The sequence below is a fragment of the Sturnus vulgaris genome, chromosome 3 (genome assembly GCF_052056855.1).
Source record: "Sturnus vulgaris isolate bStuVul1 chromosome 3, bStuVul1.hap1, whole genome shotgun sequence".
Classification (NCBI taxonomy): Eukaryota; Metazoa; Chordata; class Aves; order Passeriformes; family Sturnidae; genus Sturnus; species Sturnus vulgaris.
Genome location: NC_142245.1, coordinates 38,254,486 through 38,277,337, shown reverse-complemented (window position 1 = coordinate 38,277,337; position 22,852 = coordinate 38,254,486). Strand labels below are relative to the sequence as shown.

At 41.0% G+C, this 22,852-nt stretch overlaps 1 protein-coding gene across 1 annotated transcript; it reads left to right on the top strand.

Moving 5' to 3' along the window:
* Positions 1-456: 456 nt before the first annotated feature.
* TSLIG3A (tRNA splicing ligase complex subunit 3A) lies at positions 457-17,320 on the top strand. The gene is made up of 9 exons (XM_014876261.2): positions 457-531; positions 760-838; positions 2,748-2,896; positions 4,454-4,588; positions 7,428-7,612; positions 9,811-9,891; positions 11,064-11,180; positions 13,584-13,751; positions 15,454-17,320. Exons 2-9 carry the CDS (start codon positions 786-788, stop codon positions 16,201-16,203), a joined length of 1,638 nt encoding a protein of 545 aa, XP_014731747.1. The 5' UTR covers positions 457-531; positions 760-785; the 3' UTR covers positions 16,204-17,320.
* Positions 17,321-22,852: the final 5,532 nt, after the last annotated feature.

The window sequence follows — 22,852 nt, the reverse complement described above, 5'->3', positions numbered from 1 at the left end:
TTAATTGTATCCGGCGCCAGGCGCCCCCCACGAAACGCCGTGACGTGCGCAAGGCATGCCGGGATTTGTGGTCCCGTCCGTGACACGGGGTCCTGCGAAGTGGGGACGCACTCTCGCCCCCTGGCGCGGTTTGATCCTTCCGCCGCCCCGTCCGCCCCCCCTCCCCCTGTTGCTGCGACGCCGCTCGCCGCAGCACATTCCTGCGCGGGCTGCGCGGCGGGGAGGGAGGAGTCTTTCTTCCGGGTCTGCCTGTGCTGATGCCTGAACACAAAAGTGAGATCCTTGGCTCGTCCCGGACTCCTCTCCCACAAAAACGGCCAGTTGTTCGGCGTCGCACCCGTGTCCCAGTTTAGCAATGGTGCTCCGCTCGGCGGATAGGCGGAGACCGCCGCGGACGGAGGCGGCGCCGGTCAGGCAGCGGGGCGGGCGGTCCTAGAGAAGCCGGGTGAAGAGGGAGGCCGGGGGCCTGCGGCACCGGGCTCCCCGCCCTGAGATGCCAACCCGGCAGTCGGCGGCGCAGCTGCGAGCGCGGTGCGTGGGGCCGCGAGGCTCGGGGAGGAAGGAGGGCGGGCGGGCGGGCATGGGTAGCGAGGGCAGAGGGGCTGCGGCGCCAGGGGCTCTCCCTAACCGCTGGGCAGGGGGTGAGCGTTGAGTCTCCCCCACGAGGCCGGGATGGGCTGGAGAAGGGAGGAATGGCGGGCGGTGGGAGTGCGAGTGCGAGTGCGAGTACTGGTGGCGCTGAGTCCCGCTGTCGCGCAGGTCCACCCTTCGTGTCCCGCCGCAGGATGGAGTTCGAGCTCCTGGAGAACGATGTGCTGGAGTCGCTGGAGGACCTGGGGTACGTGTCCGGGAGTGGGCTTGCGGGGCGCTCCCAGTGTGGGCCGGGAGCAGAGGGCGGCCCCGGCATGGGACACAGCGCTTCAGGGCGGGGCGGCTGTCTCTCCGGAGGGCCGCGGCTCAGGGCAGCGCCTGGAATGGTCCCTTTTCGTCAGAGCCGCCCCCAGAGCGGGGCTCCTGCTGATGCCTCAGGCCAGACGGGGCAGGTTTTTAGCCGCACGGCATTGGCGAGCGTGTCACTGCTCCCTGCGAGCTGATCGCCTTGTTTCTTGGATGCCATCTGATCCGTTGCTCCTCTGTTCTGCACAGCGGCCCTAGCTGGGGATGGGAGGGGATAAAGAGATACGTCAGGCAAGAAGAAAACTTTCAGGCTTCATATTTTGGTGGGGGGGGAAGTAAAAGGAATTGCGAATGAGCAAGTGATTTTCCTCCTTACATTTTTTTAAAGTGTAATATAGCGTAGGGAACTTTTTCTGTGTAAACCTGTTACTTTTTTAGAGTCGGTAAAGGTTGTATAAGTATGAAAGGGAGAGCATGGAGAACACGTGCTGCTGTAAGCTCCCATGTCTGTAAACTGTTGAGAGGACAGGCAGCTACAATTTCACTTCTGTTGCTGGTTCTATGCAAACAACTGTATTTACTCACGTTGGCCCCATTCCCATAAATCACTTTGTGGCTAGAGTCGCTATGCTTTCACAAAGATTGTATTTCCAGGCTAGCCTCTTGAAGTGTTCGGCCTACTGTGGTCATGCAGTAGGGTTGTAATACATGGGATTACAGCTTCCCACCAGCTGCCAGTAGATTAACTGTGTCACAAATCAAGCTGTTCTGTGAGCTAGAAGTTATTTTTGAGTGTGGCTTTTTCATTTTATTTGGCTGAAGTAACAGGCCACTACAGTGAATGCCAAATGCTTTGTATATGGTATTAAGCACAGGAGCAGAGTGAAGAGAATTGTATTTCAATTTGAGATGGTTTTTTTTATTCCTGAGGTTTGCCAAGACTTGCCTGGACTCATTGGATTGTTGTAATGTGGTGGATGGCTTTACCCGGAAGTTTCCAAGAGAGATTTCTGTCGGTTATGGGCACTCTTGGGTGTTTTTCTCTTTTGGGGGCAGTATATCAAAATAATATTGTACATTTTCTTCCTAAAATACTCAGATAAACTCTGACTTGTCCTTCTATCTGGTTAATAAGGCAGCTTTCTCCCTACTCTTCATTCTCCTCCTAAGAGATTATCAGTCCGCAGATGGCCTGAAAACTATGTTTTGTAAGATCTGATCTATACACTGATGCTTTCTTACACTAGGTCTGATTTTTGGCATATTTTGCATATGCAAAGAAGCAATTCCATTAATTTTTCTTGTATATATTTGGGAAGGTTGGTTTTTCAACAGAGGATACTGTCATGCAGATCACTTTTGTAGTATTTCTATCAAAGGCTTTTTTTTGTAAGGCAACCCTTTCATATGTGATAGGAAATGACAGAAAAGATGCACTTGTTCAGCAGTAATTATCCAGCATGCTGTAAAGCAGCATGTAGAGCTCAGGAAGGATTCTTTGAGGCTGCAGTTGCCCTGGATAGGTCTATTGTCAGCAACATCTTCAGGAGATGGAGGCAGAGAAGTTCCCACTCTACATAGTAACGTTTTCGAGGAGGAAACCTTTGATGATATTTTGTGACACAGTCTCTTTGATGGTAAGTTAACATGCACACAAATTCTGAGTTTACTGTGATGTTTTCACTGTGATTCTTGCTACAGTTCAGTCCAGGAATCACCATTCCAGGAGATCAGCACTCTGAATATGTTGTGGTTGTGACTTTCAATATGTATGCACCATAAAATAAATCTATCAAAGGACATCGGTCACAACAAACATTAATGAACTGTGCTTTTGTCTTACTTCTCAGTTACAAAGGTCCATTGTTAGACGACGGAGCTCTGGCTCAGGCAGTCTCTCATGGAGCCAGTTCCCCTGAATTCACCAAACTCTGTGCTTGGTTGGTATCTGAGTTACGGCTGTTCTGTAAACTAGAGGAAAACGTGCAGGCAACCAACAGTAAGTAGTCATAACTGCAGCACAAACATGCACTTAATGTGTGTTCTTGCATGCCACAGAGATTAGGGCTGGCGATATCTGTTGTACCAGGGAGTGTTGTCTGCATGCTGCCAGATTTTGGATATTTTCCATCTCATATTTGCCTAATGAACAGCCAGTAGAGGTTGAAATAATAGTGGCCATCAAACAGTCTTTCTTCTGAAAACAGCTTTTTCTTTTGATTTTTCAATCGTATTTTAAATTTCTTAGATTTAGGGAAACATTAATACTAGTGGAGTTTTATTAGATTGTGAGAATACTTTTATTTCCATGCTTCTGTTGTAATTTTGATGTAGTAGTACTACTGTTCAAGGTAGCTTTCTCATGACTACAGTAACCATACTTTCTTTTGGCTGTTGGTTCCCTGAACTCTGTGCTTGCTATGAATTTTTCCATCTTCATAAAACACTCTGAGAAAGAGCCTGAAAGATTTTGTTTTTTATTTTGATGGAGGAAGCAAACCTTAGCTTTCAAAGAAAAAGTTATTTTCTTGTCATGACATTTTACAGATTAAATTGTTAAATTGATATGATAACCCATATTTCTAAATATCTAATATATTAGCTCATAATGCCTTCATGAGCTTGGCTTTGTATTTACTCAGAGTCCAGAAGTTGCTGCCTTTTATCTCAGCATCTGTTACTTTGCTTCCTCTCTGTTTCTGACACATTGATTCTTTCTTCTTTGAGTGTATTTCACATTCTTTCTCTGTAATAATACATTATCTCGTCCCTTCTAGTTGTATAAGGTTCTTATTCTCTGTTTTGTGTAGAAATACAATCCAGAAGTTTTCCAACACCTATCTAAAATTCTTTAAACACAGCGATAGAAACATATTAGCTGGAGTACCATCAGGTCCTACCTTCAGTTTGTATGTCTTGAGTTTGGGAAAAGCAGACATTTGGGGTTGAAGTGTCTTTCCAAAAGATAAAAAACTATTACTTCTCATCACTTTTTTTTTTTTTTTTGTCTAACAAATTCTGATTAATTTCAGTAATTTTTGACAGAAATATCAGTCAAAGTTTTGGGTTGCATGACTTAAGTATTTTTAAAGGATATTGATATGAAATAAAATCAGTTGACAAATGTGAGCTTACAGGGGAAAGTAATAAGTAAAAAGGAGAACTCATCAGCCATATTTATTATTGATGGCTTTCTCATAACCATCTGACACATTTGTAATAGGAAGAGATAATTGATATTTAAACTAATGCCTGTAAAATTTATGATATTTTTGATGTCCCCTTTCATTGTAGAAACTGTCAGTGCCTGTCTGTTATAGGTTGGAAAAGGTGTCAGTGAAACATAATTTTATATTAATGAAGCATGTCGTGGTTCCAAATAGTTCGTGCTGTGTCTTGGAGGAATCCAAGAAATGCACTCGACCTCCATTAAAAACAGGTCTTAGTATTAAATAGTAACTCTAGCAAAAGATTTTTTTTTTAAATAGTTAATTCGTTCTAATCATAGCCCCATATATATTAGCAGTGAATGAATTATTATTCTTTTCTTTCTAAGGTCCAAATGAAGCAGAAGAATTTCAGCTTGAAATGAGTGGGTTGCTGTCTGAAATGAATTGTCCATATGCATCATTAACATCAGGAGATGTGACAAAACGCCTTCATAATCAAAAGAACTGTCTCTTGCTGCTTAGTAAGTTAAAAGGGTGCTTGCAAGCAAATCTGGTTTTCTGCAAGATTCATGGTATTGTTTCTTACACTTAATGAGATACTGGTTTCTTTACCACCATGTACTACACTGTAGTTACCTAAAAATATGCATTATTTTTACTGTAATTTACAGCATTGGGATTTTGTGCTTCTGGGTTAACCAGTCAGTATGTGCCCGATATATGATGGAAAATACTGAGTATTAACCTTTTTCAATCAAAATGCCTATCCTATTACTTCTCAAAAGGCACAACAAAGAGTGAATTATTTGAAGACTGCCAGAATTTAGCCACTAAACTCTACTTAGCATGGTTGTAAAAATGACCACTAACTTCAGACTCATCATAATTTTAGAGGCTCCCAGTGTGACAACTTGCAAGGTGCAACAAAACTTGCATTTTCCTACACTGACAGCAGTCAGAATTGTTATAAAAGAGAGAATGTTTTATCCCAACTCCCACTTCTTTTGATCATCATCCATAATAAATAGCTTCGCTGTTGCTTTCTGCTGATTGAAAAGAAATTAACATTAGCAATGGTGGTGTCTTCCCTTTTCCACCCATCAGATCTCAGTAGCTAAATTATTTTCTTTTTTCTGCTTATGAAATGTTAGAGGAGAAGAAATAGTGCTTGAATTTGCAAAAGATGTGTGATATTAATTCACATTCTAATAAAAAAACCCAAACAAGCCCTGAGTTAGAAACTAGTACTAATTTTATTCTAATTTTAAATTCAAAATGAGTTAATGTTTTATTTGCTTCCTCAGTTGCTACTGATTGTTTAACTTTTCAAAACAGAAGTTTAGCTCTGCCTTCATCTGAGATACAAGAAATGAATTACAGAGTAGGTTCCTGTATTTCAGCAGTAGGAGAAAGATGATTAGACTTAATCTGAATATTTTTTATAGTGTGTTAAAAAATATCAGATGAAGTGAGGTAGTTGTTGCATTTAAAATAGTTTGTAGCTCTAACAGTCTCCCCTTCAGCTTGTTTTCTGTAAGCTAAGCCATTCAATAAATTTGGCTTGTCTGTGACACACAGTTTATCCCAGAGGTCCTTTGGGATGTACGTTTTGGTAATATAAGGCCATGTCCAGGAACTGAACTCTGGTATCCCATCTGGCAGGAATGCTGTGTTTACTGTCAAATGTGAAATTGCAGTAGTGCCAAGCTCTTTTTTTTGTGTGGCACCATAGTTGCATAGCTTTCTTTAGCTGTGTTTAGTGAACTTATTAGGTGTCCTGTTGTATGTGAGCCATAAAACTAGCTTTTTCAGGAGAAACAGGATAACCCTCTGTAATGAAATGCCAGGGTATTTTGCATTTTAATGAAATGCAGCACAGTTTGTCACTTGGAAGATGTAGCAGTATTGCTGGGAGAACAAAGCACCAAATAAACCCAAGATTGATTGTCTTAAGGTGCAGCAGCATCACTAGAATACAATGTTAGGTACTGGCATCTGCAAAAACACAAAGTAGAAGAGTTTCAGGCTGGTTCAGAAGAGCTGTGTTAGAAAGAATTGCTTTCTAAAGAACACTTGTTTTAGTGATAGACTTAAAAATTTCTGTCATTGTCAGAGGAGGTTGAAGATAGCTTAAATGTGATCTCTAAATTTTTGAAACAAAATTCTTGTGTTAGTTGCTTTTTCAGTAGGCCTGAAAAGAGTGTAAATAATTGAAAGTTCAATGTAAGGAAAAACCTGTCTGAAGTGTTGCTGAAAGAACTTACAAAGGATGCTTCACTGCTTTACATAGTCTAAGATTTTTTTTTAATTCATAACGTATTCTGTATCTCTTTAGCAGAAGACATTCTAGAAGAAATTCTTGAGATCATTAAAATGCTGTGTACTTTTCTTAATCTTTTTATCTGTCCCAGTTTTATAAATAATAAGCTTCTTTTGTATAGCCATAGGTTTGCTTCCCTGCTCACAAGTGTGTCTGCAGTATCAGTTTTTCCTATTTTTAGAAGCATTTATGTACATCATTGCTGTGGTCCCTCACTATGATTTATGAGAAAAGTGCTGTTAAACCTGTGCATTTAAAAATTCAAACGTTAAAGTTGTGACACCTGCAAACAAAGGCTGTTTATATAATTGTAAATTTATATCACTGTAAATGACACCTGATGCTGAAATTCTGTGCATATACTGTGTTCAGAAATTGGGATTTTGATTTTTCTCTTTTTGTTTGATAAAGGAGTTACAGTGTAATGGTAGGCTCTTACAGTTCTGGTATTGAAGAAAATTTCAGCCATTCTAGCTTTTATTTCATCAGTTACAGCCTTCCTTTCTGAAGTTATTGTAAATATGAATTCTCTGTAGTACTTCTCAATGGGATTATTCTTCCACTCTGTGTTTTGTGTGGGGAAGTAGAGGAGATTCATCCAACATTTTGCTTGTCTCTACTCATTTCCTTGCTTGTTTCCTAGAGTCTCAAGAAGTGCTTGCTTGTCTACCCTAAAATGCACATCCCAGTCCCTCCTCCTGCTTGTTTCCATGTTCCTAGTTTCCTGTCTTTGCTGGGCAAAACCTGAAGGAAGAAAGCTGTGCTTTGTTGAACTCTAGGATTAATACTTGCTGGAATCATGAGATTTTTTCCAGGCTTTAATTGGTTGTACTAAACCTGGCCTCTGTTTGTTGTGTTTCTAGCACTGAACTCAGTAACTGTAAATATGAGTGTTCTGTAGATACAAAATTTCTATCTTCACTCTAGCTAAAACAGTCCATTTGCACATTTGTTGATTGTAAGCACTTGAGTTTTCAGTGGCTCTAAAATAACTTAACTCTGTTATATCTGATGGTCAAATCTAATTTTTCTTACCCCAGCATACCTCATCTCTGAACTGGAAGCTGCCAGAATGCTGTGTGTGAATGCCCCTCCTAAAAAAGCCCAGGAAGGAGGTGGCAGTGAAGTCTTTCAGGAACTGAAAGGCATCTGTATTGCTTTAGGCATGTCCAAGCCTCCTGCCAACATAACGATGTTCCAGTTCTTCAGTGGAATTGAAAAAAAAGTAAGATCCAAAGGAAGAAAAACTGGAATATTTATGATGTTATTATTTTGATGGAAAATACTTCTGCTATCTGGGCGAGATTTGCCTCTTGTGAAACTCCGGTGTTTGAATTGTGAAGGAGAGTTAATGTGTTTTACTGCATATGCAAAGAGTCAGAATTTTGAAAATTATTTTCAAGGCTTTTTCCATGCCAAGGCATGAGGTCAGGGACTACTGCCTTCCAGGGTGACTGCTCTAGGTTTTCATTCCATCACGTGTTGCAGAAGACATAGGAAGTCTCAGCTTAGGCCTCAGGAAGAATATTAAAGAGAAACAGTTTTTGGAAATACACCTAAACAAATTTGTATGGGAAACCAATGTTTTAAAGATGTTTTGGTTAAGATGCTGTAACTAAAGTAAAACTTAACATTTTTTCCCTAAGACTTCATAAATTCTTGTGATTCCATTTATTTTTATTCCTTGCATGTGTGTGTTCTCCAGGCTGTTGTGATTTCTTTAAAAAACAAATTTACTTTTGAGTAACTTTTATAAATCAGTGGAATTAAATGGAATGGACTGTCCAGTGCACAGACCAAGGGTTGGTTAGATCACATTTAGTGACTTAATTTGCAGGGTAGGGGAGAGCAGAACAGCAGACAGGGAACAGCGGAAGACAAGCCTTGACTTTAAAGAACAGATAAGGGTCCCTTCCCATGCAGAATATTCTGTGATTACAAAGCTCCCCAAAACACTTTCAGGGTTTGACAGATCTTTTAGTTCCATTTTGCTTAAACAAAACCAAGAAACTGAAAGTAGTGTTTTGTTTCTATGTCAGAGATTAGTTTGGGTTGATCTTTTTAAGAAGATGAGGAGAATAGTTTTCTATCAGAAGTCAAGGTGTAGAATGGAAGCAGTTTGTTTTCTGGTTTTGGAATTGTTGTGGGCGCTAAGCATACACAGAAATGCTGTGCTTCTATTTTACATAAATGGTAGAAAATATTCATCATGGACAATGCTAGGAAGATTTGCTGTTGAAAGAGACTGTCTAAAAATACAGAATATAAAGTAGATTAAAATCCTTTTAATCTGGGAGTTCTGTTATGTTTTCCTAACATATTTCTCTTTTACATTGTTTAGCAAGGTTAAATGAATATTCTCTCAATGACTTAAATAAACCTCCCTCCTCCTTAACCATCCTTAGATAATGAAATACAAACGGGAATTTCTAACCCACAGTTGTAGCAGAAATTGTATATAACAAGTGTTTACAGTCTGAATACTTCAAATGTTAGCAGTATTTGAGAATTAGAAAGTAAAGCTAGCTAATAACTGAAAAGCTTATTTCACTTTGTAAATGAAAATGCACCACAATGTTCTTGTTTCTAGAACGTGATTCTTAGAATGGCAGTATTCTGATTTAATGTGTGGAAATCAAGCTAACTCTTTCTTCACACATATAGTACAATTTGGAGTAGGATCTTTGTGTAGGTGACTCTGTTAATGATCCACCACATTAAAAAAGGAACTGCTGATACTTGAATGAACTGCTATTTGAAAGCATGTAGGTTTAAAATCTTAAATAAATTTGGCTCAGTACCATTGGAAAACCAGGTCACTGAATGTGTTAGATCACATGCTGGAATGAACAGGCTGGTGGTTTATTTTTCCAAGCTACTTTGGAAGTTTTTGTCACTGCTACTCCATTTCTTCCCCCTTGAGGTCCTAAGAAATTTTGAGATGGGATAGATAATTTAAGTTGTGCCCAGACTCCTAAAATGCAAGTTAGATTTAAAATTTCGTATTAAAGATTTTTCTCCTTTTGATTATAAAGAGGGGTCCTTCTTTGCGTCATATTATATTTCACATAGTCTTAATATAAGCATTTTGATACAAATATGGAGGTTTTTTTCTGAATGAAAGAGAGTATGTGTAGAAAAAACCTTCTGAGCAGTACCTCATGGTGTCTTTGTTTTAACTGTACATCTATTCTACAGCCCCTTCTCTTAATTTTTAAATAATTATAGCTGAGACTTCCAGAAATCTAAAAAGAGTTGTTTTCCAAAAGAAGTGTCCTTGGCTCTCTGTTTCAGAGAAAGTAACTCGATATTGAAGGTTGCTGTGTCATGCCTTTCACTGTTCAACAGTCCTGTCCTTTAATATGAATCTTGAAAAACTATTTTTTTTAGCTGAAGCTTATCTTTTTATATGTCTCCTAACAGCTGAAGGAAACTCTAGCAAAGGTTCCACCTAATCACGTTGGAAAACCTTTACTGAAGAAACAACTGGGACCAGCTCACTGGGTGAGTAGTTGCAGGTATTAGAGCCCATTTCCCTTTTTCAAGTGTACAAAGTACTGATCTTGATTCTGTGTGTTGCAAAATGATTTATCTCTTTCTGAAGACAAGAAGATAATTTCTTGCAGTGTCATGTTGGTGCAATGAATGTACAGCAACTGATAAGATCTTAGACTCATGATTCTCTAGGTCCAGGTACAGGCTAAACTTTTCCAAAATGAGATACCTATAGTGGTGGTGCTGACCAGCGTGCTTATGCAATAGCTTAAGCCTTCCTCTCCTGTCCTTTGCCAGCACTGTCTGTGTGATTTAGTCCTGCTGAGATGGTGTTACGCCTGCTTCTGGGACTTCTTTTTAGTGAAACTGTGGGTCTCTTCATAATGTCCCCCTTTTTCTCATTTGGAGTAGTCTGCTTCCTTCCTAGCCTCTCCAAGAGGCAGTGAGTATGCAGGTAGGAACTGGGAGAGACGTTGTACACGCAGGCTGTGGAGCCGTCTTCTCCAGCTGGGATTTGTCACCTGCTGTACTAGGAGCGTGGTCTCTGGGTTAATCATTGCTGCTGCACCAAGCTCAAAGCTGCTGTTGCAAGACTTCAGGTCTCTCTTGCTTAAGGCTGAAGCACGTCTTCTCCCAGCATTCTGCTTCCTTCAGTGCTTGTATTCTTGGGACTGAAAGTGGGCACCACTGCCCCCCCTCCAGCCAGGCCTCTTTGAATACATACATTCTTTCCCTAATGGTGCATATCTCACCTCCTGCTCTAACTAAACCACTGTCTGCTACCAGGTGTTTCTCACTTTTTCCTATAGGGCCCTTTCTTATTTTGCCTGTATGCAGATTGTGCTTTAATCAAGATCCTCTTACAGTACTGTACTTACTTATAGTCCTTTATCTTTGCTCTATCTTTGTCCTTAAGCTTACTAGTTTTTAAGAAGACACGTCCTATTTCTTAGGAGTTACGTATGCCCTTGCTTCAGCTTATTGCCTGTAGTATCTTCTCACCTTTGCTTTAGGAAAATAACATCAGCAGGCACAGCTTGGCTGTTGGGTCCATTTGACAAGGTAGATAATTACAGTCTTAAGCCTTGCATCATATCTCTGTCATACTCTCTTCCATCCACATAGTTTATTAAGTAGAAACACTTTAAATTATAGATTATGTTTGTACTTTTTTATTTCAGGAAAAAATTGAAGCAATTAATCAAGCCATAGTCAACGAATATGAAGTCCGAAGAAAACTGTTAGTCAAACGTTTGGATGTTACTGTGCAATCCTTCGGCTGGTCAGATAGAGCTAAGGTACAGACAGCTTGCTGTGAAGTCCTGGTTGATGGTAACCCTTTATAATAAGTATCTCTGGAAAACTGCATCATTGTTTTGTCTTCCATGATCACAGTGAATAATCACAGTGAATATCCTGTGAATAATCACAGGAGTTGTCGTTTTGAGTTTCAAAAGAAATTTATGACAATGAAAGATAACTAAAAATATTTTACTTAAAACTGATTTGTTGGATTTTAAATCAGTCTGTAAAATGAGAAGTCAGACTGTGATTTCCAGTCCAAAGCTATTGGAAAAAGTAGAGATTACTGATCCAACCATGTTCAGAGTACCATAAGGTGAACCATAAAGTGATGTCTTGTGTGATGGTAGAAAAGCATCTTCCTCTAGACCATCCCTGATCTTACTTTGTGCTGTCCACAGCGATAACATTTCCTTAATTCAAAGTGTGTCTGCACTCACAGCTCCACAGATGCTCATGAGAAAAGCTGCTAAGGCACTACTTGTCATAGGATAATGCTTTATGTGCTTCTTTTATCTTTGAACTGTGCAAGTGGCTGTGACAAGAGATCTCCCTTGAGTACGTGATATGTATTCTGCCTTTAGAAATAATTACATGGTTTCCCTATTTCTTATGTCTCAGAAATTACAGGATTTTTAAAAATAGTACATATAATTTATTTTCCAGGACGAAACCAGATCTGCTAACATGGTGTTAAATATGCTGCTGATAGTGTTTGAGACTAAGTTACTAGTGCTGAACTGTGGCACATAGAATGTTGAGAACATTGAGTGGTTTTTCTTGATAAGTGTTTTTTCAAGAAGCAACTGTACTTTAATAATAAACTCTGGTCTGTCCCATTTCCAGCTTCATCATCTGAGTAGGACTTCTACTGGTGCACTCTATTAAACCTTGTATTCTTCAGGCTTTTTAGTAGATAACTGAAGAGCTAGCTGACTGTTTAAATATTTTCATAGTGAATAAAAATGAGCAAAAATGAGAATTATGTTAAAAAAACAGGAGTTTCCAATTGTGTTCCAGCTTTGGCACCTTTATCCACGTGCTTTTGTTTTTTTCCTAGGAATTCTTAGATATTTTTGAACTTGACTAGCTATACAAAATATTTTCACAAAACCTACAAATTGTGTATATGCATTTATATCTATTAAAATGCAAATATTTTATAGAAGCATAACAATACAAATTTAGAGAATGTTGCTGTAGTATTCCAGATATACAATACAGTTTGTTTTTAAAGTAATTTTTAGCAAGATGATAATTCTCTTTTTTATTTGAAAAGTATCAGAATACAATTGTATGACTAACTATACACTTCTCCAGATAGAGGAAACACCGGGGGGAAAAAAAACCTGTGCAGTCTATTATTGGGGATTATTTTAAAATTAAAATTTCAAGTTTCACCTAAGACAGTATCATAGGACCAAACTATTGTGCTCAGAGCTCAGTCAGACTTCCTAGGGAAAAACACATTAGTACTCTGGTGAATACTTTGGTTCTCCTACCTTTAGCCAGTGTCATATTCCAGTTTTCTGCCTTTGGATGGAAAATAAGACTTTAGGATTTTAAAATGTGCTCCTAAGTTTTTGCACTGTTAAGATAGGTTGGAAAATGTGATTTGCCTGTCCCTGCTGCCCTCATCTGCATTCAGATGGCAATCTGTTTTATCCTAACTGGATCACACACTATACTCTGTTGATAACTGAAGAGAGATGTAACTTGTGTAGTAACTCATGTGTGGTAGCACAGATTTCTCCTGTGTCTCAGCTAGAGAAAGCCAGAGTGGTTAATGCTGAAAGGGGGTAGAGAAAGAGACATTGCATACAAGGCAAAGTTGAGTGTAGGATTTCGTTCTAGCTCTGCCAGTCCTTCTTGGTGCCTTGTCTTTGTGAAGAAGCTGACTGGAATGAAAAGTGAAAAGAGTTTACTGGACGTTTTTCTACTGATAAGTGTTGGAGATGGGGTGATGCTGGCCCAGCTGAAATGGGTGCAGGTCAGGGTGAAGGCACAGAAGTAGGTCTGGAGGCTAAACACAGATGTGTTTTGCTTTCAGTGTCTTCTGGATTCTAGCAGTAATTCATTTAACTATATGGCACACTTCTATTCTGTGTTTGACTGCCTGGAAGTAATACATTCTGCATGTATATATTGTTTAAATTGTCTGCTCATTGGTGTCTTGGCATTTCAGTCAGAGCTGTGTTTCTTATTTGCTTAAGAAATTAATATTACAAATACTAGTTTTATTGAAGTAATCCTCAATTATAAAGTGATTCTCACTAATTTTGTATTAACCTTTTGTTCTATTTGTATTAGTGGATCGTTATTCAGTACTGATTTGATTCTTTTAATTAGATGTCCCGTTGCTTTAACTGACTGGGTTTCATTTTTCTTTGCTCCAACAGAGTCAAACAGAAAAACTGGCTAAAGTCTACCAGCCAAAACGTGCCCTCTTATCTACTAAGTGCACTATATCAATTGCAAATCTCTTGGCAGCTCGGCAAGATCTGTCAAAGATTATGAGAACAAGCAGCGGCTCCATCCGAGAGAAGACTGCATGTGCCATTAATAAGGTACCTTTGGTTACTAATGACTTGTTCTTTTAGGAATTTTTAAGTAACTTGAATGTAGTAATAAATCCTAATCTTTTTCAGGATTGTAAGTGGAATTTGAAATAAAGATTAAGAAATGAGGTATTTATATATTCCAGATAATGCATCAGTGGATTATGGATAGTGCAATTTCAGCTGCTGAGGTCCACAGTGTCTTTTCTTTGGGGCAGTAAAAACTGTTGAAATACCTTGGATTACTTTCAGTGGGAGTAGGCTTGCTCTGTTTTACCAGAATTACTGAAGCCATTACCCTACTGCTAGCAGATTCTGTCACCATGTCTAAAATAACACCTACGTAATAACAGCGTTTCTAGTCTGTGTAAATAGAATGTACTAAGATCACAAGGCAAGGATCCCACAAATTACATTGCCCTGGGTACACAAATAGATTACAGTCAAGTGTATAGTTCTAATAATGACATAGTAAACTAAACAATTTGCCTTGTTTCAAAAATCTTGATTTTACAAGAGTAATAGGCTCACAAAAGTATATGTACTGAACTTGCAGCTCAGTAGTCATTTACAGCAGCATACTTGGTGCTTTAAAATTGTGGCAATAGGTGCATGCTCTTCTACCTTCAAGTAAATTTAGGAGAGAATAGTGGTGTGCTGATTTGTCCACAGCCCATCTAACCCAAGTAATTTCTGCACCTTTTCAGTGTTGTTGGTGTGTAAGAAATTAAGTAGTAAGACAGGTTGACTCTATCATCAGACTGTATGTATGTTTTAGTAGGAATGCAGTACTGTCTTGCTGCTGATAAATAATCTGTTAGCTTACCTCCATTATCAATATTAAATGTTTTCCAAGACAGTAGCATGAAATAGCAAAGTAGCCTACTTCCATGAAGTTACTTTGTTATATTGTTTTAAAACTTCAGGCAGTACAAATGTTCTATCCCATTTTTTTGCCTTGCTAAATTTTTAAGGTCATACCATCCTTCGACAGCTAAAGACCTGTAGAATCTTGTTCCCCTCTGATCAGTGCTGTCTCACGCCTGTCTGTTGTTAAGTTTTTTCATATCCTCACTGAAAAATAGAATTTTTGCCCTTTATTTAGCAAGTCAATGGCTTCTACAGCAACTCGGAGCACTATTTAGGAGAGAGACTGTGTTGCATTGTACTTGTGCTTCTTTGTGATTAGCACTCTGGACTAATAAAAAGTTAAGTGAAAAACTCTGTTGGTGCTGCCCATGGAGGTATGCCTTTTTGAACACAAAGCACAGGTCTCCTGACTTGTCTTTTGTCTTGGTTTAGTTTAGATTTGCTAATTTTAATACACTTAATTTCTGTTGTGAGATAGGATTAGGAGCAAAAACAAGGCAGGCTTAAAACTTAAAGGGTATAGAGAAAGACTTTATTAACAACACAGAGAAAATAAGAAATTCAGGCTAAGATTTTCAGACCACTCCTTCTTAACAACAACATACAAAGACACTTCAGTCAGTTCCCCACTTAAACAATTTCATTTAGTTCATCTTGTTAGCAGTGCTTCAAGTACTACGTAATTCCTGGAACTGGAAACAGAGGTCTCTCACATTCAAACATGCAAAATTTGCCTCTGGATGTAAAACCATTGGAGTGGGTGCTGTCAAGTGTTTCAGTAAATGTGACTCTTGTGTGAGGTGTCACAACTCCTATGGCAGTGTTCCCTTTCCCTTTGCAGGTGCTAATGGGCAGAGTGCCTGACAGAGGAGGAAGGCCCAATGAAATTGAACCTCCACCTCCTGAGATGCCACCGTGGCAGAAAAGACCAGAGGGTGGCTCACAGCAAGGTGGTGGCAGAGGAGGAAGAGGAGGCTACGACTCTTCCTATGGAGGGCGGGGAGGTTACGACCATGGGGGTCACGACCGAGGAGGAAGAGGAGGCTATGACTCATATGGAGGGCGAGGAGGTCATGAACAAGGAAGCCATGATCGAGGGGGACGAGGAGGACGTGGTGGTTATGATCATGGCGGCAGAGGAGGAGGAAGAGGAAACAAGCTTCAAGGAGGCTGGACAGATGGTGGAAGTGGTGGCTACCAGGATGGCAGCTACAGGGAGAGCAACTACAGAGATGCAGGTTTTCAAGCAGGTGGCTACCATGGTGGTGGTGGTGGCTACCAAGGAGGAGGCTATGGTGGCTACCAGTCATCATCTTATTCTGGAAGTGGCTACCAAGGGGGTGGTGGTGGTGGTTACCAGCAAGACAACAGATACCAAGATGGTGGGTCCCACAGTGACCGAGGGGGTGGGCGTGGAGGAGGGAGGGGTGGCCGTGGTGGTCGTGGTGGCCGAGGAGGTCAAGGAGGCGGCTGGGGGGGCAGAGGTGGACAGAACTTTAATCAAGGAGGGCAGTTTGAGCAGCACTTCCAGCATGGAGGTTATCAATATAATCAGTCTGGCTTTGGACAAGGAAGACACTTCACCAGCTGAGGCTGCTCAAAATTTACACTTCAGCAGAGCTCACATAATAGAAACCTGGTTTCAGAGGCCTGACTTAAATGCTGCTTGAATTAGTACAGGTTTGTACACAGCAGGTAGAATCTCTTTGGGTGGGATGTTTTGCATAGAGCAAAGCACAACTTTGTGTAGACCTCTCCTCCCCATCCACCTCTACCTGTCTGGACGAAAGACATTGTCACTACCCCCTGCACCCTAAACATCAACTAATAGCCATGCTTTCTGTATGTTGGACTGGTTCCCTCTGCTCCACTTTTGTTCTAAATATGCCTGCTGTGTTTGCCTTCTATCTTGATTTGGAGAAATACTAAGACCTGTCAAATTTGTCTATTACAGTACACAGTAGAACTTCTGCCTTTTTTCTCCCCCAAATCATTGTTGAGTTACATTTCTAAACCAGTCTGGAGTGTTCTTTTCAGCTTGCTGACCTCTTGTTTTCAGTCACGACGACGCTACAGCGCATGTGCGCACACAGGGAACTCCTCTGACAAACGGGGTTTTGTGTTATCTGAGCTCTACTGTGGATGCCGTGTTCAGTAGCCTTATCTCCCGCTAAACAACGTTTTCCCACCCGCTCAACTCTGAAGACTGACCACCGCCAAAATCTGCAAAGATCATTTCAAACTAAGCTAAATTGTGAACCGATAGTGTGTGTAGGCCTGTAGTTAGGTGTAGCAATTCAAACTGACCTGCATCCATCCAAAACAAGTTGCTCCTTCTCCAAACCTACTTTTTACTTGAAATCAGCTAGAAGAAATGACAAACTGAAGTTTATTTTATTTGCAAGTTAATACCACTGGCTCAGCAAATCTAGGGCAATTTGTTTTGGGGGTTGTCTTTCTGAAGAAATGCACTACGGCCTGGGAAGATTAATTCCTGCCTGGAGGAAGCCCTTTTATTATTGCTGCAGAAAACAAAACCTGGCTGAGTTTGGTGTTCTAATGTTTGGGTTTTTTTCTTTACTGAAAGCCACATAATGCTTCTTGCTGGGTTTTTTTGTGTACATAAACATTGTCAAAAAGCTGTGAAAGAAAATGGCTGAAGGTGTGCTGTTGTATAAAAGGTGAGCAATAAAAGTATCTGTATGTTCTGTTTGTGTTACTTTATTTTCCTTGACAGTAAAAAGCCGTTGCTGCAGTAGCTGGGAATTCATGGGGATTTCTTTCTTCATCTCTTTTTACATTTTAATCTATTTTATGTTTTGTAGTTGTCCCAGCTGTAACATGCATTCTGCCCTTTGAGGAGCTGTCAGAACAGGAGCAGGTGGGAGGAACTGATCTTCAGTTGCTCTGACTTGGTCTATACCTCCCTCTGACCTGGTGTAGCAGCTCATGGTACTCCCTCTTAGTGTGTAAAGTTATTCTTTGGCTGTGTGAGCACGTGTCTCCCAGGTTATGCTCCTGCATGCCATGTGAACTTGATATGCTGCTTCTGGGAACTTCTGATGCTCTCCAGCCCTGTGGAAATGTAGGTTCTTACTACTGTGCTCAGATCACTGTAGCAGAGGCTGTGATGATGGCAGTGTCTACCTGTTTTGTCCTTGGGGATGAATCCAGATTGATGCAGGCAGGGAGTTCCTTGGCTAACAGTATTAGCATGAGTATCTGAGAGAATCTCTGTAATGCTGGTGTTGCTGTAATTCAAAGTCATCATGTAAATAAGCTAAAAAACATCGTTTAGAACTGATATGCCTGTATTTCACGCCACAGTCAACCTGAAAATCTGATTTTTTGCGGCCACTAGATGCTGCTAGTGATTCACGGGTTTGGAAGCAAAGGTCCCTGAGAAATGCACTTGGGAATCTGACTTAATGGCTTGTCTCCTTTAGTATTTCAAACAAATTTAACGAGCCTGATGAGGAAAAAGCTTTGTGTATTGAATCCAGGTCTTTGAGGATCACTGATACAGATCTGTCTCTGCTTAACACCGTTCACATTGTCAGCATCTGAAACTGAATGTTGCTGCTTCACAAAGGTTTATTGATGGTTTCTTACAGCAGCATTCTCCAGAGAAGGTGTCTCCCTTGTGGGATGGTAATACCTTGTCATGAGCATTAGCTGGTGACCAGTTGCATTAATGCAAAAATAATTAGTGTTTTTTTGTTTTTTTTTTTAATTAGGGTTCTTAAAGTGTGGTCAGTCCTGGACTAGCAAATGTAAAGAGATTGACAAATTAGAAGAGCCTTTCGCTGGGAATGTGATCTCTTCAAGCTGACATCTTTTCTTCACACTCCTCACTGCAGAGAGGATGATGTTTTCTGTCAGTGCATTAAGAGTGCAGTAAACTTGATCCTAGCAAGAGGGAACTCAGGAAACTCTTCAGAGAGCCCGTGCTGGAATTACATCAGCGCCTTCAGAGATTGCTTTCTGTGCCAGAGCTGCCAGTTCCTCTGCAAGGCTATAGCTGTTGCTGCAGTGGAGAGTGTCACCTTTGCACACTGTTACATGGTGAATTGATGCTGGGGTAGGAGCTTCCCCTTCCTCCTCCCAGATAGCTTTTTTTCATCAAAATATGTTGTTTCTCCTCCTCCTTCTTCCAGGACTTAGGGTAAGCCAAGTCCCAGTTTATTGCTGTTTGAAGGGGAAAGTTAAAAAAAAATCAGAAGGCAAAAACAGGAGGCGTTAGTCTTCCAACAGGAAAGAAAACACTTTGCTTCTGCCAGCTGTTGTTGTTTTTCCTTATTCTATTGTTTCCTCCTAGTGTGCTGTGACTTATTTGTTCCCCAGAGAAAACAAGCTTTGTGTATGTGGAGAGAGCAGCTTTGATTAATGAAAGCAAACAGCCACTGCTTTGTTATTCTCTGTATGATGCTCAGATATTTACTGTTTTCCAAACATGATTCCTGCACTGCTGTGCTGGGAGGAATCTCTTAAATAGAAGCTGGGAAAAGAGAGATGGGTTGTGGTTATTATTAAACTGTGGTGGATTGGATATACATGCTTGATTTCATTGTGCATCTTGATCAAAAGCAGAACTCCAGCAGATTAAAAAGGCAATTAAGTAAGCAAGTAAGGGGAACAGTGTTCTTCCTCTTGGCCTTCCTGTTCTTGCCACCCTTCTCCCACAAGCTGTAGGCATCTTGTTCTGGTTTTTTCCATCTGCCTTTTTTTCTCCATCTGACCTTTTGTTTCCATTCCCTCTGTTAGGATCCCTGTCTCTGAAGCATTGTTACTGCAGTAACACAGCTATGGGGAGAGGGGGGCACACTTGCTTCCTACATCAGGTGTATTACTTTGTGACTTGGAATACCATTATCCATATGCACTGTAGTCATGCTTGGGCTTTCCTTGCAGGTCTGAGGAAGAGATAAACATTTATTTCTTTCTGTGTGTAAGGGAGTACCACAGCAAGGGAAAGTAGGTCAAACTGAGCTTGCACCATACATAACTCACCCCAGAGAGACCCTTTTGGCTTGTAGCTGTTCCCTGAGTAGTTTTCTCTTTAGCTGGCTGGTAATGTCTTGCTTGATGAGATTCCTCTACTTCAGCAGCCAAAATCCTGAAGTGTGCAGCTCCATGGTGAGGTGCCATGATGGCTGATGGCCTCAGAGGGGCTCCTCAAGCTATGGATTAGGCTTCTCAGCCAGAGCATGTGAGTAACCTGCCTTAAGACTTTGGCTATGTGTCTCCATGAAACTGTTATTTGTATCTTAATTGAGGAAAGTGGCAAGTGGCTCAACCAACCTCTGGCTCAGTTAGAACCTAGAGGCTTACCAGTCAGGTATCTAAGATAGGACTGGGGAGAAGGGAAGCAAGATTCATGATAGTAGTTATGAGAAGTGGTTAGAGCTTGAAAAGTTGTGGTGTAGGAGTATTCCCTATGAAAGGTTATGCATCTAGGAAATGAAAAACTGCTGAAGTGGGAAGAATGCAGTGGGGAATGAATTCTCACTAGACTCTGATGACTTTTGAGTGTCCAAAAGGCTTGTGTCAATTCTTGGGGTACTAGAAGTTAATTCAGCTTCCTGATAGGTTAATGAAGACCTGCAAACAAAACTCCTCAAATACCTTTTTATTGCACATAATTTAGTCTTAGTTCTGCCATTTTAGTCTGCAGTAGAGAATCCAGGTGTGGTTGACTGTCAGGCTTGTGATTCTGCTCTCGCTGAACTGATTTCCCTGGACAACAGGAATGGTACGGATGTATCAATGCATTTTTAAGGTGTTGAGCATGATTTAGCAGTCCCAAACAAGCTGGCTCATACTGAACTCCAAGTTTGCTGTATTAGCCTTCTAGCAAACCCTTAGGGTAGAGTCACAGCAGTGTTGTGATTGGAGAGCAGTATGCCGAGGTGCTTCCCCTGTGTAGGCTCTCGGCATATTCATGTGCTTGCTTATTTCAGGTTATGACTTTTCAAGGGGACACAATCTGAAAAACCAAGTGCTATTACCAGCTGTAAACACTGCCTTCTCCCCTCTTTGGCTGAAAATAAGTCACACCTCTAACAGCTTGACAAACAAGGGTAGAAGGGAAAAAATATTTTTCCTTTGTGTTTGCTTTGTGCTTTTTACAGCTCTGACTGCTGTCAGTGTCATTGTTTCCCCTTTATTGTCCAGTAATTTCCCCTTTTGTCCACGTGGGTCTTTCCCACAACAGAGGAGAGAAAAACAAGTACAAAAAGTAGGAAAACACTATTGTAAAACCAAAGAAAGAGGGAGTCTGCCTATGCTGTGGGCAGGTGGAAGGTCATAACTCGTTTTCACACATGAAGCAGAGATGAAGGTGATAAGGCCTCTTTAAACTTTCCGGCATTAGCTCCACTCATGGAAAAAGCAGACTTTTTGGCTAAATTTCATACTGCCCCAGCAGTAGCCTTTTGCTGATGGCTTTTCTGTCTCCTAGGACCGGATTGTCAGCAGCTGTAAACAAAGTTCAGCACACAGATTTTCCAATGAGTTTAGCCTGTTGGCTGCAATGCTCATTTCGAAAATCCAGATCAGTGCTGATAACTCAAAAACTTTTTCCAAGGTTGCATCCATTTCATTATTTGCAGTGACCCTGGCTGAGCCAGCTCTTTTGTCAAGGCTTTCTTGAGAAGTACTTGGAACTATTTTTTGTGCTGTATGGGTGTTCACCAGTTAGCAGGCTGATTCTGAATGAAGCAAACCTTAGTTAGATTTTTTTTGCACTATAACAGTAACAAAACAAACAAACAAACCCTTGTTTCTCCTGCCTCCTGTCTCCACAAAATATGCATTCAATCCTTCCTTCCCTCCTCCTTCCTTCCCTCCCTCTCTTCCTCCCCCCTTTTGGTCTCCATTGAGATCCCCTTCCATTCTTGGTGTCACATATAGAAAGAGGTCTTTTAGTGTGCTTCTTCCTGCATTTACTCTTTGTCTGTCTTGTTATTTGTTCTCTGTTTTTGGTGGGGTTTGTTTTGTTTTGGGGATTTTTGGGTTGGTTGTTTTAGTGGGGGTTTGCTTTGTTTTGTTTGGTTTTTTTTTCCTAGCCTCTGTCCAGGATCCTTCACATGCAGCTTTCTTTCATGGGAAATCTGTATTGCCTATACAGATGCCTAAAGCTTCTAGAACTAGTGTCCAAGGCTGCAAGGATCCCCTTGTGGCTGCTCAGGCTATCTCAGCCAAAGGCTTCAGGGCTTCCCATGAGGAAGACCTCGCAGGGGGGCACATAGGGCATGCTTTCACTCTGACTTCTGTAGAGGAATCCTTGAGCAACAGTCCACAGAGGTGACAGGCTGTTTAATTTTGGAAAAATGTAAAATTTTAGGCAATGGCTGCCCCTAACCTTGCTCTGCAGCTCAGCTTATCTGCTCACAGTACTGAAAGGAAAATGGCTCACCTTTCCCAGCTGGAAAAAAGCCATGCTTCAGACTAGTTCTAGTCAGCAAGCATATTCTCCCTGCCCCTTCCCAAGACTTCACCTGCCCAAGGAAGGTGCCTCTGAGAAGATAGCTTCTCTCTAGGAAGTAGTTTCTTTGTAAAGCTGGGTTTGTTATTTTAAAGCCTAAAAGCTGAGTAGGACTGGGGATGGGGGGGCAGAGGAGGGTGAGACTGGGAACGTTTAGAGCAGAAAAGAGAGCTGTGGTTCAAACCTGACTTTTCATTTCACTCTGAGGGAGCCAGATGTCCCCCTGACTCCTTGAGAACCTCTCAGGGCTACTCCATAAAGTTGGAAACAAAGCTGAAGCTCCCTTATGTGCAACATGAGGCTTTGCAGAGGTTTTACACAAGCACATAAAGTCCTAGTGGGTTTGGCTCAAACGGCCAAATAATCTGTTACAGGGTCTATCCAAGCACTTGCATTTTTCACCTACTCCTATTGCTTGTATTCTTTGGCATTTGCAGACCAAGCTGTAAATAAGGTTTGACATAATCTTTCTTCTTTCCACTGTGTGGTGTTTTGGGGAGTTTATTTTTTAAACAATCTCTGTCTCCCCCCCATGCTTTTTAAAAGATCCTGCGACAGGAGAGAATGGATGGGGTGGAAGTATCCAGCATAATTTGGGATTGTATCCGATTTTAGCTACTTCATTAATCCAGCATTCTTGTCATTATGACGCACGTTCTCCTGGACACTCTCCTGGAACTGCTGTACTTCTAGCAGGCAGGATTTCACCAAGACCAGCAAAGACGCACAGCTCAGCAGAGACTCTGATGGCTGA